Source organism: Vombatus ursinus, unplaced genomic scaffold (assembly GCF_900497805.2).
Source record: "Vombatus ursinus unplaced genomic scaffold, bare-nosed wombat genome assembly UNPS02000749.1, whole genome shotgun sequence".
NCBI classification, from domain to species: domain Eukaryota; kingdom Metazoa; phylum Chordata; class Mammalia; order Diprotodontia; family Vombatidae; genus Vombatus; species Vombatus ursinus.
In genome coordinates, this window is record NW_020940527.1 from 26874830 (window position 1) to 26893951 (window position 19122).

A 19122-nucleotide genomic window follows, 5' to 3' on the forward strand; every position below is an offset into this window, starting at 1 on the left:
TCTGCTTCTATACTACTCTTGTTGTAATGACAATTTGGGTAGAGATGTACCTGTGATATTCCCACAAACATAGGAAGTCTCCAACTGCACTAGGTTATATTCCAAAAAATGTTGTTAATTAGAATTCAGTGTTTTGTTGAAAAATAAGTTATTAATAATATTTAGGTTCCCATTCTGACTCACAAAACTTAACGTAAATGAAATATAATAATAGAATTATAGAATTGTGGAACTGAAGGGGACTTTAGTATTCCTCTAGTTTGGTGAATGTTGATATAACCCAGCTCCTCATTTGACATGTAAGGAAACTTGAAACTCAGGGAGGTAAGGTAATTTTCCCATGGTCATACTATCATTTAGCATATTCTTTCTTTAGGGGAAACTTTAGTTTCAACAGAGCATGCCATCCATTGCAAAAGAGAACTCCTGTCTCTTGCAGAATGAATCAGGGTTCTGTTGTTGTGATTGGCCAGAATGAAGGACGTGATGGAGCAGCAGCAGCAATAGCTTGGGGCAGTAGCAATAGTGGCTGCAGTGGGAATAGCTGCTCCAGTGTGCTCTTGTACTCATATTGGTAGGAAAGTTTAAAAAGAAGGGCCAACATACCACTGACCTGCTAGCAGTGAACTTAAAATGCAGAGATGTATATTTTCAGACATAGCCAACGTGGGAATTTATTTATTTATTATTTACTGTCCATGTTTATGATGAAGGTTTTATTTTGTTATTTTTGTTAATTTTCTTCCTTTTTGTTATTATTTAATTGAAGGGGGGAGGCATAAAAGTTTTAAAAGGGAAAAAAAGTAGGGGCCAAGTAGTGAACTCAGACTGCAATTTTGGTTTGGTCTACCAATGTCTCTTTATGTTTAGGAAGCCACTGGTTTATTTACTTATTTTTTGTACTTAATCTGCCTTACCATGTTGGTTGCAATGTGTAGGCAGCCTCTGTGTGTTGTCACGAAAAGAGTATTGAACATGGGACCCAACAGACCGAAATGCTAGTCTCCTTTATGCTAACACTAGTCATGTAATTGTAGTTAACTTACTTAAAAACACTCTGAGCCTCAGTTTTCTAGTCTGTTAAATGGAGAGCATGATGATTTCCTTGAGAGGCAGTGTGGCATGGTGTTTAGAGAGCCGGCCTTAGAGTCTCGCAGGAAGACCGTGATTCAAATTCCGTCTTTAATAGTAGTCACTGTGTGACCCTGAGCACTTAATGTCTCCACGACCCAGGGCCTAGAATCCTTTCCAGTTGCAGAGGAAGTACTAGTCTCTATTGTTAGATGGAATTTCCTCACTGGTAATTCTCCACTGATGAAATCTCAAAGCTTGGCAGAAAACTAAAAACAGTATTTGTACTACTTAACTCACAGAATTTTTCTGAAGAAAGTGTTGTAGATGGTAAGGTACTAGGTAAAGTGGGCTGTTACTATCATCATTGCTTGTTAATAATTGATTTTATGTTTGCTTTTTAGTGTGTTATGAAAAAAATAGACTTATTCTACTCTTAGGACCACTCGGGTGGGAAGAATAGCTACTGCTTTGGAAAAATTTTTCCTTAGTTGAGGGATTACAGGATTTTGGATTTATAGCTGAAAGGGACCTTAGACATCATCTGGCCGGAATCCTACATTTTATAAATGAGGAAATTGAAGCCCAAAGTGGTCTGACAACTTCCCCGTGGTCACACTGGTAGCAAGTAGCAAAAATGAAAATTGAATTCAAGCCGTTTGATGGTGAATCTTTTGTCTTTTTTCTACTATCCCGCTTTTAATTTCTATAAATTAGCAGTAAATTTGCTTGGTATTATTGCTTAGGTCTAGCCTTCTGAGGGAGTGACAGTTAGCTACTTCATTACCACATATCCTATAGACTGTCATATTATCCTCAGATGGAAGTTGGTCAGTTTGACTTTTGTTCTACAAGATCTCTTCCTATGGGAGATATTCCACTCACAGATAGGATTTTAATTTATAAATAAATTTTTTTATTAACTCAGTTATTTTGACTTTTGAAGAAAAGTTTTTATTGTATTATGAACTGTAGTCTTCTTAACCCTGACTTTGTTGTTGGGAGCAAAAGGATAGCTAGTAAAATTGAGGTTGTGGTTTCTTTTTGTGGTTTTTGTGTCAGTGATTGAAATGGGGTCATAATCTTACATTTCAAACTGCCTGCTAGATGTTTCCTCTTGGATATCTTGCTGTCACCTTAAACTCAGTCTGTTTAAAATCAAACTCTTTATCTTCCCTCCAAAATCAGCTTCCTGTCATGACTTCCCTTATGAATATGAATTTATTTTTCCAAGTAGGGAGAATACTCCTGCTTGACTCTTTTGCTTTCCCACTATCATTAGTCCATTGAAATAAAATCACTTTGAATCAGAATATTATAAACATTATCCTTTAATCACATTATAGGCAGTTTAGAGCCCTCTTTTGATGAAAACTTGTGAAACAAACTTTTTTTTTTTAAATACATGTAAACAGTCTATAAGTTTCTGTGGTTTCCTTACTGGGAATTCATTTAAAACACCCAAGTACTTCCTTATGTTGTCATTCACTTTTTCCCTTTACATTCCTGCTTCCCTCAGTGAGACTATAATATCCTTAAGAGTAGGGATCATTTATTAGTACTAATTTATATGTTCATAGAATTTAGAACAGTGCTATACATACTTTAAATGCTCATTAAGTATTTCCTGACTATGAAAAAGAATTTGTCCTTATGAAAAAGATATTTGTAAATCGAGACAGTATCCTCTGAGTTTCATATCATATACGCATGACCTGTTTCCAAAGCACTTATGTCTTATTTACTTTATGATACCTATTAAATTCTTAGGAAGTCTTAATTTTTGAATGTGGAAGAATTAGAATAGAAGATAGGTTGAATGAATAGAAATTAATAAACAAAAAAATCCCTCTGTTTCAAACACCAAAACTAATTCACTCTGGGATAAGCTAGTAGAAAATAGTTTTTTTTTTTTTTTACATTAATGAATGTATTTAATACCTATTATTTAATACTCATACACTGTAGGAGATACAGAAATATAAAATATGGTCCTTGCCCTTAAGAGGATCATATTCCAACTGGGGAGGCAAGAATAACACAAACTAATAATGATGTTATCAATACATGATTGAGTACTAAAATATATGATGCATGCATTAAGAGCAGGGAGATAAGTGGAGCCTGGAACAATTAAAGAAGACTTCATAAAGAATTTGAAACTTGAGTTAAGCCTTGAAAGATTGAGAGATTTGGATAAGGGGAGGGGATTCTTAGTTGAAGATCTGTCCAATGTGAGCAGATGCAGAGGCAGAAATAAATATGGGCTGTGTGTAGTGTAATGAGGTCGACTTGATTGTAGAGAGGAATGGAAAAGAAGTTTGAGTAACTAGGTTAGGCAGATTATAAAACATTTTGAAAGCCAGAGTAGGTAAGTTTTTAAAAATTAATTTTTCTTTCAATCAGCCAAAATCTTTCTTCTCTTTCCTTCTCCTTTTTAACTCCCCTCCCCCAATTGAAAATGAAAGAGAAATAAAATCCCTGTTAAAACATATATAATCAAGGGGCAGCTAGTGGTGCAGTGGATAGAGCATTGGCCCTGAAGTCAGGAGGACCTGAGTTCAAATCCGGCCTCAGACCAAACACTTGACACTTACTAGCTGTGTGACCTTGGGCAAGTCACTTAACCCCAATTGCCTTAAAAATATATATATGTATATATAGTCAAACAAAACAAATTTTTGCATTGGTTATATCCCAAAGGAGAAAAAATACACACGAACTAACACATGTATATGTCTCCTGTGTGTGTGTCTGTGTCTGTCTCTTGTTTTGTACTCTTGAGTCTTTTATCCATCTATCAGGAGGTGGGTAGCATGTTTCATTGTTAGTCCTGTGGAATTGTGGTTGGTTATTATGCTGGTCAGAGTTTCTTAGTCTTTGAAAATTGTTTGTTTTTACAATATTGTTGTCATTATAAATTGTTCACCTGGTTCTGTTCACTTTAATCTGTATTAGTTCATACAATTCTTGGCCTTTATTATTTCTTACTGCAGTATTCTGTCATATTTATATATCATAGTTTGTTTAGCACTTCCCCTGTTGATGGATACCCCCTCAGATTCCCATTCTTTGCCATTTCAAGAAAAAGCTGTAAATATTTTAGTATATTCTTAGTTTGTTTTGATTAGAAATAATCCTTTCCTTAATCTACCCTTCCCCCAATTTCCCCTTCTCTTTCTCTCCTATTTCCCTTTTGAGTGAAATGCATTTCTGTACCCAGCTCTGCGTGTGTGTATATGTGCATGCATGCATACACTCACATTTCAGATGAGAGTGAGGTTCAAAGGTCGGTGTCCCCCCCCTTGTGTGAACTTTGAATTGTATTCTCTGATTATATGAGAGAATTTTCCCTAACCTTTCTTTCCCTTCCTTCCCAGTGAACTCCTCTTTTCCTCTCCTTCCATTCTTTTAACATCATCAAGACATAGTAGAACCACTCCTAGGCCTTCTTATACTAAGACTTCCTTTATGACCCCTGAAGACAGGGTTCAGAGGGAATACATTTATCATCTCCCTACATTAGAATGTAAGCAGTTTATCCTTGTTGAGTCCCTTATAATTATGTTTCCTTTTTTTTACAACTCTTTTAATTCCTGTGTTTGAACTTTAAAGTTTCTACACAGCTCTAGTTTTTTTGTAAGTAATGCTTAAAATGCCTCTTTCATTAAATGTCTGTTTTTTCCCCTGTAGGATTATATTCAGTTTTGCTGAGTTAGTTATTCTTGGCTAAGCCTATATCCTTTGTCCTCTGGAATATTGTTCTAAACTCTCTACTTCCTCATAGTGGTTGCTAAATGGTGTGTGATTCTGGCTGGCTACTTGGTACTTGATTTCTTGCTTTCTGGCTGCTTGCAGTATTTTTTTTTTTGATTTGGAAGCTCTGGGTTTTGGCTGTAATGTTCCTGGGGTTTTCATTTTGGGGTTTCTTTCATTTGCTCTCTGGTTCTAAGGGGTATGGGCAATTAAAAAAAAAAACCTTGAAATATGTGTAGGGTCATTATTTTTGATCATTGCTTTCAGATAGTCCAGTGATTTCTTAATTTTTTTCTCCTCTGTTTTCTAGGTCATTTTTTTGTGTGTGGTATAATTTGAATTTTCTTCTATTTTTTTCAGTCTTTTGACTTTGTTTTAATATTCTTGTTGTGTCATAAAATCATTGGCTACTATTTGGTCCATTCTAATTTTTAGGGAGTTGTTGCTTGGGCAAGATTGTAGAAGACAAGCACATTCGCAAGTGAAAAGATGTGTCAGTGAGTAGAATTAAGAGGATAGCACATACAGTGACAATGTTATAGGAAAAAACAAATTTGAAGGACTTTGAAACTCTGATTAATGTAATCATAAACCATAAGTCCAGAAGACTGAAGATTAATTCTGCCATCCACCTGTTGCCAGAGAAATGAAAGAATTAAAATCCAGAACAAGACGTGCATTATTGGATTTGGCCAATATAGGAAATTGTTATGCATGATTGTTAGGAAGAAGATGTGTTTGTTGTTGTTATTTGTGTTTTTGTTTTGTTTATATTGTTCACTTGGGATAGCAGGAACCATAATAAATGTTTGTAAAAATAAATTAAAATGTGGGTTCAGTGGGATGTCAGGAAAGGATGATTTTGGTTAAAGGAAGGAATCACTAAATTCAGAATTTTGAAGACAGGGTGATGTTATTTTGTGATGAAAAGGTAAGTTCAGGGCTCAACTATGCTGGTGTGCGCCTAATGAAGAATAGCAGGCAGTGGGGTTCTTCAGAGTCAAGAATGTTAATGAATAAAACATCACGGAGACTCATGGGTCATGAAAATGGTTGATAATTGCAAAGAATTGTGAAAACGTTGATCAAGTGACTGAATTTGCCTGGGATAGTGGGAAATAGTTGATAGAGAAAGCAGTGAACACTATAGACTTTATGTTATAAGGAAGCTTTCAGATTATTTTTCTTTAGATTATTAGTATTTTAAATAGAAATATGATCAATCGATAACCAGTTGTAATGAATCTTAATTTTATGTATGACATGCAGTTTTGGTATGCCTCAATTTAAGCATTCATTAAGTTTGTTCTGGAAAAGTTTTATGTAAATCACAACATGTCTAAACTAGAATGAGGAGGTTGCTATTTAAAACTCAATCTGTAATGTAAATCATTTATCCTGTAATAATCATAGATTTTTTAATGTAGCAAGTTAGGCCTGTAATGTTTTATAAAGTAAAGTCTTTTGTATTTTAACAAATTGTTATAAAACTTGTGAATTTTATGACTGCTATTTCATGTTGGTAATATTTATATTTTTTAGATTCACTGGTTTTCAATTTTCAATTCTTTCATGATGGTTATCTTCTTGGTGGGCTTAGTTTCTATGATTTTAATGAGAACTTTAAGAAAAGATTATGCACGATATAGTAAAGAGGAAGAAATGGATGATATGGTGAGCAAATATTTCCTAATTTTCCAAAATTCATTTTAAAACTTCACATAAAGTTCATTAAGAAATTTTGAGAGTCTTCATAGAGTATTGAATTTTTCTTAGAATGTTGAATTTTTTCTAATGTTGAAGAATATTATTGAGCATTTAAGAAAATTAATAATTGTTTAGTTTTACATGTGAATGGGGAAGACAGTTCTTTTTGTCGTACTTTTCATAATCCATTGGGATTATTTGATTTATTTAATAATATTTTGTGTGGGGTAAATGTTTGAGAAAATGCATCAATTTTTTTATACTTTGGATAGTTATTTTAAAATCATAGTATGGTAGAGTGATCCCTGGGATTTGTAGGCAGGACACCTGAGCTGTGTGTACTGGCTGTTGTTAACTGTGACAATCTTTCTTGAGACCATTTCCCCATTTGGTTTAGGTGATTTCAAAGGTGCATTCCAATTCTGCATTCTTTTTTTTTTTTTTTTTAATGTAATTTAGTTTAATTTTTTTTGGTATTCTTTAATTGTTTGATTTTTTTTTTCAGGACTTTTATAGCCTTTAACTAGGACTTAGAATTCTTGCATTTAATTCTCGGACTTAAATAGCCACGTGACCCTGGGCAAGTCACTTACTTAATAGAGTTGTTTCTCCATGTATAAAATGGTGGTTATCTGAGCTCTGCCAACTCACAGTGTTTTTATGAAGATCAGATGAGAGAATGGTTGTGAAAACACTTTAAAAATTTTCAAACATTATGCAGACATAAGGGATTATTACTATTATTGAGAGCTCCAAATACCTGGCAGTGGTGCACTGTCTGAGTCTCCAAATATGATCCCTATTTATGTGGAACAGTAAGTGCTGCAGTTCTAATCACCTACTTGTGAAATTAGCTTCTAAAGTAGGATTAAGAATTGCAGACAATAACTGTTCTCCCAGGTCGATCTTTCTTTCTCTCTCTTTCTCAAACTTTTCTCAGTTTCTACTGCCCAAAATACCCAGGATTGATGCTGTATTTGAGCAGATGGCATAGTCCTTTGCCATCATGAAGTATCAGAGCAATAGCTATTTTATAATTTGAATTGAGGTTATTTTATAATAATTTTCAGCCTTTTACATATGTCTTTAATTTTTAGAATAAATTTTATTTTGACGCCTTTTGTTTTAATATATCTTTTTGGAAGTATATGGAATTGGGCCTTCTTTATAAGAAAGAGAAACAGTTAAAATATCATATACAGTGATCATCATGTCTAATGTTGTATAGACTATTCTACCCTAATAATCTCTTTGCTGAGAGAGGAGTGAGGAATTTAATCCAAAAATTAAATGATTAATATTGAAGAAGAAAACTTTTAATTTTCATTTTTATAACTTCTGAGTATCTAATAATTTTATTATTATGATTTTCCCCCCCTATTATACATAGGACAGAGACCTAGGAGATGAGTATGGCTGGAAACAGGTACATGGAGATGTATTTAGACCATCAAGTCACCCTCTGATATTTTCCTCACTTATTGGTTCTGGATGCCAGATATTTGCGGTATCTTTCATTGTCATTATTGTTGCAATGATAGAGGATTTATACACAGAGTAAGTGTGCTCAAATGTATTACCATTTTTGTTCCTGTAGCAGCTTTTAAATCAGTGGTGCCCATTGAACATCCTAATTATGTATTTCTGTGCATTATTGATACTTTGTTATTTAGGATAAAATCTTATTTTTTCTCTTTAAGTTTTTTCTAAAAATAAGGATTATTAGCTGTTCATTTTTACTGTTTAGTGAGGATTATTATAACCTAAATATTAGAAACAGAAGGGCATTATAATTTTTTAAAAAGCAGTGTTGGGCTTTAATATGTTATACTTCTGGGCTTTAATACATTATACTTTTATGGAAAGGTAGAAAGATCTAATATCATTAAATTAATAACTGAACGAAAAACATTAGTATTTGAGTCACCAATTACTTTAAACATTTGGGTCTATCAACAAAATAACGGTGTACCTCACTTTTTGGCAGTAACACTTTCAGAAAATTTGTGAATGACTCCATTTTCTCGAGTCAAATAATAAAAATGAGTTATAATTGCCAAATGGTTCTTTTGTCTAAATCTTAATTTTACAGTTATGGCTTATTTAAAACAAGGTGTACCTGTATGTAAAACAGGGGAAGTAAATATGTAAAAAGTGAAGTGTAAAACTCTGATTAATAAAAGCACATGGAACCATCTGCCTGGTATTCAGTTAGGAAAGTATGACGATATCACTAAATTTGCTCCATTAAAATCTAGTAATTGTTAATATATCAGGTGTTTATGTAACAATAACTTCTCAGTTCAGAACTATCTTAGTTGACTTTGCCCCGCTTCCTGAGTTCCATAAGCAGCCCAACTGACTGTCTTGTTGTTCCTTATACATAGTCCTCTGTCTGTTTTCTTCATGCCTTTTCACCGGTATTGCTTATGCTTGGAAGATAAGTTTCTTCTTACCTCTCTGCCATCTAGAATCCCTTGTTTCCGTCAGAATTTAACTTAAGCCCCTCCTTCTACATAAAACTTTTCCTGAACTCCTTGTCCTCAGTTACTTTGTATTTATTTAATATGTATGTTTTGTGTAGACTTCTAGATTTACATGTTGTTTCCCTCAGTAAATTCAATAAATAAGTTTCCTGAGAACAGGTATTATTCCACATTTGTATTTTTAGTGTTAACACCTAGCAGTGTCTGGTACATAGTAGGTGCTTAATAAATGTTTGTTGATTGATTGACCCCCTAGGCTTCCAGGTTAGTGAAAGTGGAGTAGAAGCAGCCCTACTGGCCCCATACTTTGGTTACTTATGGGTGACCTAAGCCTCTCTATACCCAGTAGAGGGAATATCTTTCCCTCTGGGCTTCCTAGATCTTTCAGGAGAGGAGAAAAGGCATTGAGGAGAGTTGCCTCGCAAGTTGTTTCCTAAATTTGAAGGTGTGTAGTCCACCATGAAAGGTGACCCAAATGATCCCCAGACACAGGTACTTAACATGTATATTTCTCTGTCTTGTCTGTCTATCTATATCTATCTTATCTATCTATATCTGTAAATAGCAGTAGGTAATAGATATGGTTCTGTATGTCAAAACTAGAAATAATTCACTATGTGGTTATTATCAGACCTTTCATTTTTTTTAATCATCTTTCTACTGTATTTGACCCTTAGATCATTTCCCTTCCTCAGTTTCACTCCTCTATCATAAAATTCATAAAACTTTAGGAAGGGACCTTAGAGCCTCTTTAGTCTGAGCAGGAATGGAATCCCTTCCATAATCTCCTTAAGAAGTAGTCATTTCTCTTCCACCTCATCCTCTGAACTTTCCATCTTTATTTTTCCTCTTCCATTCTTTCTACTTTCTACCACTGCCTCAATCCTTTGTCTTTGTATTGATTGTGTCTAACATCACGAGAGCTGCTTTTCCCTCTAGTCTGCAATGGGGGTGCTGATTTCTTTCTCTAAATACAAAATTTTATGTCTGGGTGTGGTTTTTTTGTGCATATACAGTTTTTCTTAGAAGTGGGAGAGATTGAGTAACCTCTGCTAGCTGGTACCTCTGCAGAGCAAAATGCACTTAAAAACAGCGAAGAGATGTTAGTTCATACTACTTCAATTATGGTTATTTTGTGAGTTTGTATGTTTTGTTACTCTCCTTTTTATATTGTTCCAAAGCTCACCATATGATTTTCATATGATTTTTGTGTTTTAGAGCTATATGTAGTATTAATGGAGTAATTTTGAAATCCTGTCAAGTTTAGTACTTAACTTTTCAGGCCATTAGAGATTTTTCAACTCAGATTGTACTGTAGCTCCGAGATGAAAGCAGTCATTCTACCTGTATAGGAAATGAACCCCTGAAATAGACTTGTAGCCTGCTTTTGGAAATTTAAGTAACAGGGCTTTAGTGACTTGCCACTTCAAGGTTAATAGTAACTTCACTTTAGGTTATCCCTACTTGGAATGCAGCAAAGTAATAATAGTAGTTCACATTTTGTAGCTTCTGGTGATCTCGCCCCCAGTTTTTTCTATGATATTTGTGAATAATTTGTATTCTTCCATAAGCTTCTTGAGAGCAGGAACATCCCTGTCTTTATATTCTTAACACCTTGCACAGTGACTTGAACTTACTAGCTACCTAGTTCTTATTGAATTGAATATGGCCTTTTTTTGTTTGTTTGTTTATAAAATGCTTTTTCCATAGCAGATATGTGAAGTGTAGGTAATATAAATATTATACCTATTTTCAGATGAAGAAACTGAGCTTAGAATTCTCTTTAATAAGTCAAGGAATATAGTATCCAATTAGAAACACTTTAAAATTCATCACTTTTGAATCAAAAAGATTTGGTTTTGGGTTTGGTGTTACTACTGGGTATTGTAATCTTCATATATTACCAGAACATAATGTGTCTTTGACTTTGATGTTTTACATTATGATGTAGTGGCTAGAGCTCTGGACTTGGAGTCTGGAGTTTGAATCCTTCCTTACTAGCTTGTGGCCCAGGGTGAATCATTTAATCTCCCTAGGCCTCAGTTTCCTCATCTGTAAAAATTGGAATAATAATGAATCTACTCACAGGGTGGTTGTGAAAATCATAAATACAGAGCTGGAAGTGCCCTTAAAGGTCATGTCTGATCTTCTCTTAACAGAGGTCCAGAGAAGTTATGGCACTTGCCAGTGTTTCTGATAATAAGAGACCAGGTGATATAATATATGTGAAGTGTCTTTTGTTAATTGTAAAGGACTATATAAAATGTATGCCATTGTTATTTTCATTTTTTTGTTTTTGGATGGGTTCAGGTAAGGCATAGTAATGAAAAAAGTTGGTGTCATGTCATTATTTTTTCATACTTCATGTTCTACCTGTTAAACAGATAGATAAAAGAACTCCATGGCTATACTTAATTTATCCTGTTTTCACATGATTTTCATTTCTTCTCCTAGGTTTCTATATTTTGATGGCTTTTGTTCCTTGTAGTTTGGAGATTATATATTTATTTGGCATGGTGGTAGCTTTTTGAAAATGTTGCAAAATTTTTATGGATCACTTGTTATGTTTGGATGATTGTAGCAATAATCAAATCTGTGATAATGACCTGTTTCCAGGACAAGTTATTGGCTGAGTCGTTCAGGATATTTTTAAGCTCTTTATTTGTACCATAGAGATTTGATATCTATCCATCCATGAAGCATAGAAAGCTTCCGATATTTAATTCTAGCCACCAGGTCATGTCTTGCTAGCAGGCACCAAATGCTTATAAGCTTGAATTGTGTTGCAGTTTCTACCTTTTCTTTGCATAATCTACATTGATCTCTAGTCTGAGGTTATTAAGGATCAATAATTTTTGGTGGTAATGATCTGGTCCTAAATCATCATAATAAACCCCTGTGTTTCCACAAATAAATCTGCATGACTCAGCTATTTGTTTGATATTTTTTCTTTTGACCAATTACTGAGTTCATGTGGATGTTGTCCATGGCGGGCTTTTTGATTCTATTCTTAGATCACAGGTATTTCAGACAGTATCTAATGGCAAAACTCAGTTATATTTGACAAATCCAATCACACATACCTGTTCTCAGACTTTTAGTTTGATTCTGGTCTTAGATGTTTGTGTTGTTATTATGTTATTAATGATAATATGTCCTAGTATTGGAGTTTAAACTAAATAACCTTTCACTGAACTGTAATTAGCTTGGAAGTTTTCAGAATTATCCATGTCGTTATTCACTTCAAATTTTTGGATAGGGAATGGCTAGGATTTTTAAAATGTGGTACTGGGTTTTGTACTTAGAAATTTTTAGTTGCCAACATTTTAAAAAAAAGTAGAAAAGCCTGATGATTCTGATATGCGCTCACACACACACACACACACACACACACATATACGTATTTTTATAATATGAGAGTCACAAATGATATTGTATGTTTGGGCTAGATTACACATTTCTTAACATGTATGTACATTTTAAGGAGTGGGATTGTCAGATTTTTCTGGTTAAAGTAGAAATGTGTGTTTTTCAGTATTACAGAATATTAAAAAATCTACCAACAAAAACACTTTCAGAAGAGAACGCAAGTATAGCGATTTTGTTACCACCTTGCAAAATTTAATATATGCTTTTAAAAATAAATGGTACTTAACAGAAGTTCACAGTTTTATAATTCTTTTTTGTTCTTTGTATATTAAAGTATTTCTGTTGATGATTACATTTTAATAAAAAAGAATTTTATAAAAGTTTAAATGATGTCATCACATTCTGTAGTCATAGATAATATGTTAAGGTGAATATTCGTTAATCTGTAGGCATGGTTAATTTGTACAAATTATTTGCAAATCGGTGCATGCACTCATTTTAGGGACAGGGTCTCTTAGATGTATGTCAGTTAAAGTTAAGAAAACTTTAATTGGCATAATTATATTATTTTACATCATTTAAAATATTTTTTCTTCTTATGTTATTAGCTCCAAATTAATATATTGTAAAGAAAGTAGGTTTCTAATGCTAGTGGCTATTGTTATATTATTTGAGACCTTTTATTTATTTAATTTTCAAAAACAAAGTTAAATGGGGAAGTCTCTAAATGTTTTGGTGACATTTAAAATAATAGCTTTGTATTTAATAGTAGAACCATTACTTATCTGTCAGAGGAAATCAGGTTGTTAACAAACAAGCGACAAACAGGTGACAGTTTTCATTATCCCTTGAAGTGAGTTGTAGAAAAGAAGTAATCCAGTAATTTCCTTAACAATTAATTATCTTGAATCTTATCAATGAGGTTGGTTAACAATTTTGCATAAATCTGTGTTCTCACCATTTAAATGTGGTCTTACTATATAAAAAGTAAAGTCCTTGAGGTCATGTCTCTCCTCTTACTCAATGAAGTCTTGCACATAGTGTCACTTAGTAAACATTTATTGAATTGAGTGATTATAAGGTGACATGTTTCATACCTGAGACACTGGAATAGCTTTCTTAGTAGGAGGTTATAGTATCTTCTCCACAAATCTTTCAAAATAGGACAAAAATCTCACTAGATACATTAAAGTGTAATCTTAATGCTGTAGGAAGATTGACTAGATCTCAGGATGTTTACTTTTGTAGCATTAATATTGCATACATTGTACATAAACCAAGGCTAAGATAATTAAGTTTATTAAGTTGCCTTTTAAGTTTTTGATATTTAAATCAAATGTATTTGTCTTAACTTTCAGGAGGGGATCAATGCTCAGTACAGCTATATTTGTTTATGCTGCTACATCCCCGGTGAATGGCTACTTTGGAGGAAGCCTTTATGCTAGACAAGGAGGTAACTTTCATATACTATCACTTTGCATTTTAAAATATAGCTGTATGATTAAATAAAGATCGGAATGTTCAATACAAGGTATTTGGAATTTAAATAATTAATGTGAAATCTAGCGTATTATCTTAGTTTATATACAAGTACAAAATAAGTAGCTGAAGTTTCAGGAAGTCGTATTTTTACTTTGTATAAGGAAGAACTTTTTAACAGTTAGAACTATTATTAAGTTATTAAGCTTACTCTGGATCTAGTGGGCTCCCCTTAACTCAAGGTCTTTGGGTAAAGAATCAGAGAGAGCTAATTATTGTATGACTTTCCTGCTAGACCTTTATGTGATCTTGTTTTGAAGATAACTTAGAGAGAATTCTTGGATTAGAAAGTCTTGGAAGTCTCTTACAATGCTCAGTTTCTTAGAATCTGTGATAGTTGAATCATTCAGCTCACCAGGTGCTGAGATTCACTCATCTCCCTTTGCACACTTAAGTCAGGCCTCCTGGTTTTGTTATAGTGGGATCTCTTCTGTACTGAAGAAATTAGGGACTAAATTATTCCATTAGTACTCTTTTTGTATCTCCTTTCTTCTGCCAACCTCCTCTCTGACCTGCCCACCCCAACACCTCGCCTCTCCCCCTAAACCCCCCCCCCCATTGTTGGAAGGAGTAATAATTGAAACAGAAGTGGCATTTTAGATACTTCTGATCGTGTCAGTCCACTGTTACAGGACCACGATGTTAAAGAAATGAACATTCCTGAGTTTTTCTAGTCTAGATTTTACTTTAAATCTGCTAGTTAAATTGCTAATTGTCAAGTGTCTACCTGATGGGGTGCTGTAAGGCAAACTTAGAATGTTAGGAAACCTTTTTCTGCTTGTAAAAAAAAATCTGTTTTTGTTAATAGAATAGAAGTATATATTCATGTAATTTTCCCCTTATATCTGCCGCCTTTGAATGCTGGTATAGCAGACCCAGGCCCAGCATTTTGAGACATTTTGAAAGTTATTCTAGACGGTCTAGGTTTTAGTGGCCCTGGAACATTTGGCTTTATCCTTACTCTACTTAGTCTAGAAAACCCAGGTTAGTACAGTGGTCAACTCTTGAATATACTTGAAGATTGCCCTAAGGGCCTCATATTTCAGGTTGATCCTAGAACCCTTCCTTAGTCTATTAGGGTTGAACCCAAGGCTAGATTGGAATTGGAACAGCTCCAGATTTATTGAGATAATGGGTTGGGTGATAACAAAGAGATTTGTACTATCTTGTTAGAGTAAAACTCTGCCATGACTTGCTTGCTAAGCCATACTGAAAACATTCATTGCAATTTGTATATTAAAGAGGGTGAAACAGCATAGAGCTTAACATATACTGTTAAATCAGAAGAGCATGGGAAATAGATGGAGGGAGAAATGTTAGGAAGGAATTGGAAGTAGAACAGAGGAATTGATTGTCATTATTATGACAAACTTTATTTTGTGTTAGGTGACAGTTTGAAAGGGAGTGATTTGTTTCATTTAATTTTTTTGGTGCTGCATATTTTTAAAACTTAGTTTTGTTTTCAGTAAACAAAAATTATTTTCTCTCCTTCCATCCTCCCTTCATTGATGAAAAATAAAGAAAACCAAACCCTTGTAACGAATATGCATAGTCAACCAAAATTAATTCCCACATTAGCTATGTCCAGAAAAAAATCCTCTTTTTTTGTAAATTTTTTATTCATCTTAAACAGATATAGAATGAGAAGAGGAATAAAAAAGAACATTTCCACACACACAGCAGAACATAAGAGAAGATTCAATATAAAACAATAAATTTCCATTTCAAGAAAACCTATATAATAAATACTATACATTGTTTTCAAAGCTACCCAGCTTTTCTTTGCTTCCTTCTAAGCTTTCTTTTGTTCTCTGCTATGCACTTCTACTTTATCTCCCCCCCAGAGAAGGCTACAATTGTGTGTGTGTGTACATAGATATCTATAAACATATACATATACACTCATATACCTATGTGTAAGACCATACTACATATATTTCCACTTGTCATCTTTTTCTGTCGAAGTGCATAACATCTTCAATCATAGGTCCAAGTCTTTCTGTGTTTTTCTAAATCAAATAGCTCATCATTTCCTCTGCCACAGCAGTATTCCAACATAATCAACATCCTATCTGAGAGATTGTCTGTGAAAGCTTTTCCCCAGTTTTCTGCATTCCTATTCTTGGGTGCATTGGTTTTAATTGTATAAGAAAATTTTAATTTAAAATAATTGAAATTATCCATTTTGCACTTCAGCAATGAATGCTCTTGCCTTATAATATAGTTTAAGGTCTGATAACTACTGAATCTCCTTCTTTTACATCTTTTTTCCCTGGTTTGTTTGAAATTTCTGACCTTTTTATTCTTCCAAATGAACTTTGTTATTATTTTTTCTAACTTAATATAATAATTGTTTAATAATTTAATTGGGATAGCATTGAATAAATAGATTAGGTAAAATTATCCTTTTTTATTACTTTGTCTTTATCTGCCCATGAACAATAAATATTATTCCAGTTATCTAGTTCTGACTTCAGTTGTATAAAAAGTGTTTTATATTTATGTTCATGTAGTTCCTGTGTCAGTTTTGGCAGGTATACTCTCAGGTATTTTGTACTATCCTCTGTTTTTAAAATTTAGTTTTATTTTATTCTCAGTTCCAAATTATCTCCCTTCTCCTTTCCCTCCCCTACACATTGAGAAGGCAAGAAATATAAAACCATTATAGATAAGAAGCTATGTAAAACACATTTCTGCATTAGCCATGTTCCAAAAAGAAAAAAAGAAACAAAAAGAAAGAAAAATAATGCTTCAGTCTGTACTCTGGGTTCTTCAATTCTTATTTTTCATCTAAATCTTTTGGAATTGAGATGGGTCATTGTGTAGATCAGACCTACTGAGTTTTTCAGTTAATTATCTTTACAGTGTTGTTATTACTATGTAAATTGTTCTCCTGGTCCTGCTCATTTCATTTTGCATCAGTTCATGTAAGTCTTCCCAAGCTTTTTGAGTCCATTTATGTCATCATTTCTTACAGCACAATAATATTTCATCACATTCATATATCTAACTTGTTCAGCTATTCTGCAATTGATGGGCATCCCCTCAATTTCCAATTATTTGCCACTGCAAAAAGAACTGCTGTAGAATTTTTGTACCTGTTGTCCTTTTCCTTTTTCTTTGATCTCCTTAGGGTATAGACCTAGTACCAACCAATATTGTTGGTTCAAAGGATATGCAGAGTTTTATAGCCCTTTGGGCATGGTTCCAAATTGTTCCCTGGAATGCTTGGTGCAGTTCACAACTCCACCAATAGTGAATTAATTATACCTGTTTTTCCACATTCCCTCCAGCATTTGTCATTTTCCTTTTATGCTATATTAGCCAATCTGATTGGTATGAGGTGGTACCTCAGAGTAGTTTTAAATTGCATTTCTCTAATTATTAGTGATTTAGAGCATTTTTTTATGTAGCTATTGATTGCTTTGATTTCTTCCTGTGAAAACTGCCTGTTCAGGGGCAGCTAGGTGGCACAGTGGATAGAGCACCGGCCCTGAAGTCAGGAGGACCTGAGTTCAAATCCGGACTCAGACCAAACACTTGACATTTACTAGCTGTGTGACCCTGGGCAGTTATTTAACCCCAATTGCCTAAAAACAAAAACAAAAACAGAAAAACATAAACAGTTGGGGAATGACTCATATTATAAATTTGACTCAGTTCCCAATGTTCTTAAGAAATGAGACATTTATTAGAGAAACTTGTTGCAAAGATTTCCCCTGCCTTAGTTTCCTGCTTTTCTTACAATTTTAGCTTCATTGGTTTTGTTTGTGCAAAAACTTGTTAATTTTATGTAGTCAAAATTATCCATTTTTACCTCCTGTGAACTTCTCTGTCTCTTGTTTGGTTATGACTCTTCCCTTAGCCATGGACCCTAGGGGTAATTTCTTCCCTGTTCTCCCAATTTACTTATGATTTCACCTTTTAGGTCTAATTCATGTGCCCATTTTGAACTTATGTTAGCATACAGTGTATGATGTTGCTCCATGCCTAGTTTCTGCCAGACCACTTTCCAGTTTTCCTAGCTGTTTTTATCAAAGAGTGAGTTCTTGTCCCAACAACTGGGATCTTTGGGTTTATCAAACACCAGGGTACTATGCTTATTTGCTTCAGTATATTGTTTACTAATCTGTTTCATTCATCAATCACTCAATTTCTTACCTGGTACCAACTTGTCTTGACAATTAAGTTTTTGTAGCATCGTTTGAGATCTGGTACTCCTAGGCCCCTTCCTTCATATTTTTTTCCATTAATTGCCTTGATATTATTGACCTTTTGTTCCTTCATATTATTTTGTTTTTGTATTTGTTTTTGTTTTTACTAATACTATAAAGTAATTCTTTGGTAACTTGCTTGGTATGATGCTGAATAAATAGATTAACTTAGGTAGTATTGTCTTTTTTGTTAAATTGATTTGACCAAACCGCAAGCAATTAATATTTCTCTGGTTATTTACATCTGCCCTTATTTGTGTGAAGAGTTTTCCCAGTTGTGTTCATATTGTTCCCGTGTGTGTTGTGGCAAGTAGACAGTATTTTATACTGTTGGCATTAATTTTTTTTTTTTTTTTTTTTTTTTTTATTGCGAGGCAAAAATGTGTGATCCTTGTCCAGGGTCACACAGCTAGTAAGTGTCAGGTGTCTGCTCTGATGTCAGCATTAATTTTAAATGGAATTTTTCCTTCTATCTTTCTGCTGGGTTTGGTTGGTAATGTATTATAATATTATGTGGATTATAATATTGATCATTTGTGTGGATTTAATTTATATCTTACAGCTATATTGACAATGAGCCGTTTATCAGAAACTCTTTACAAATTTTTTCCCTACTGATCTTTGGATGTGGTAGTTTCTCAGAGTTGGGCTAGGAAAGTAAAATTAAGCAGGGAGAGATTTCAAAAGTGTAATCATTACTATATTAAGGATTGTTAGGGTTTCAAGTGGTATTCTATGAATAGAAATATAAGTAAAAGAAAAAGCAATGAAAAAGAAAATAAGGTCTGTCACCTTTTTCTATGTTCTTTTCTACTCAAGCCTCCATATGTGTCTATATAGATGTAGTTTACTGAGTTAATGATATTAAAATTGAGTCTGTCCGTTCCACTTTCATGCATTACCAGATGTTCCTGTGATAATTCACCTCCTTCTGAGTTGTTTCTTTACGGCTGTGGAATTGACAGCTCTCTAATAATTGT

At 33.7% G+C, this 19122-nt stretch overlaps 1 protein-coding gene across 1 annotated transcript in view; it reads left to right on the plus strand.

The window, feature by feature from the left end:
• Positions 1 to 19122, plus strand: part of TM9SF3 (transmembrane 9 superfamily member 3) — a 74967-nt gene that overhangs the window by 31153 nt on the left and 24692 nt on the right. The window contains exons 6-8 of the mRNA XM_027858099.1: positions 6370 to 6501; positions 7925 to 8091; positions 13748 to 13842. Of these exons, the coding sequence (XP_027713900.1) occupies positions 6370 to 6501; positions 7925 to 8091; positions 13748 to 13842 (394 nt within the window). The remainder of the gene's footprint in view (positions 1 to 6369; positions 6502 to 7924; positions 8092 to 13747; positions 13843 to 19122) is intronic.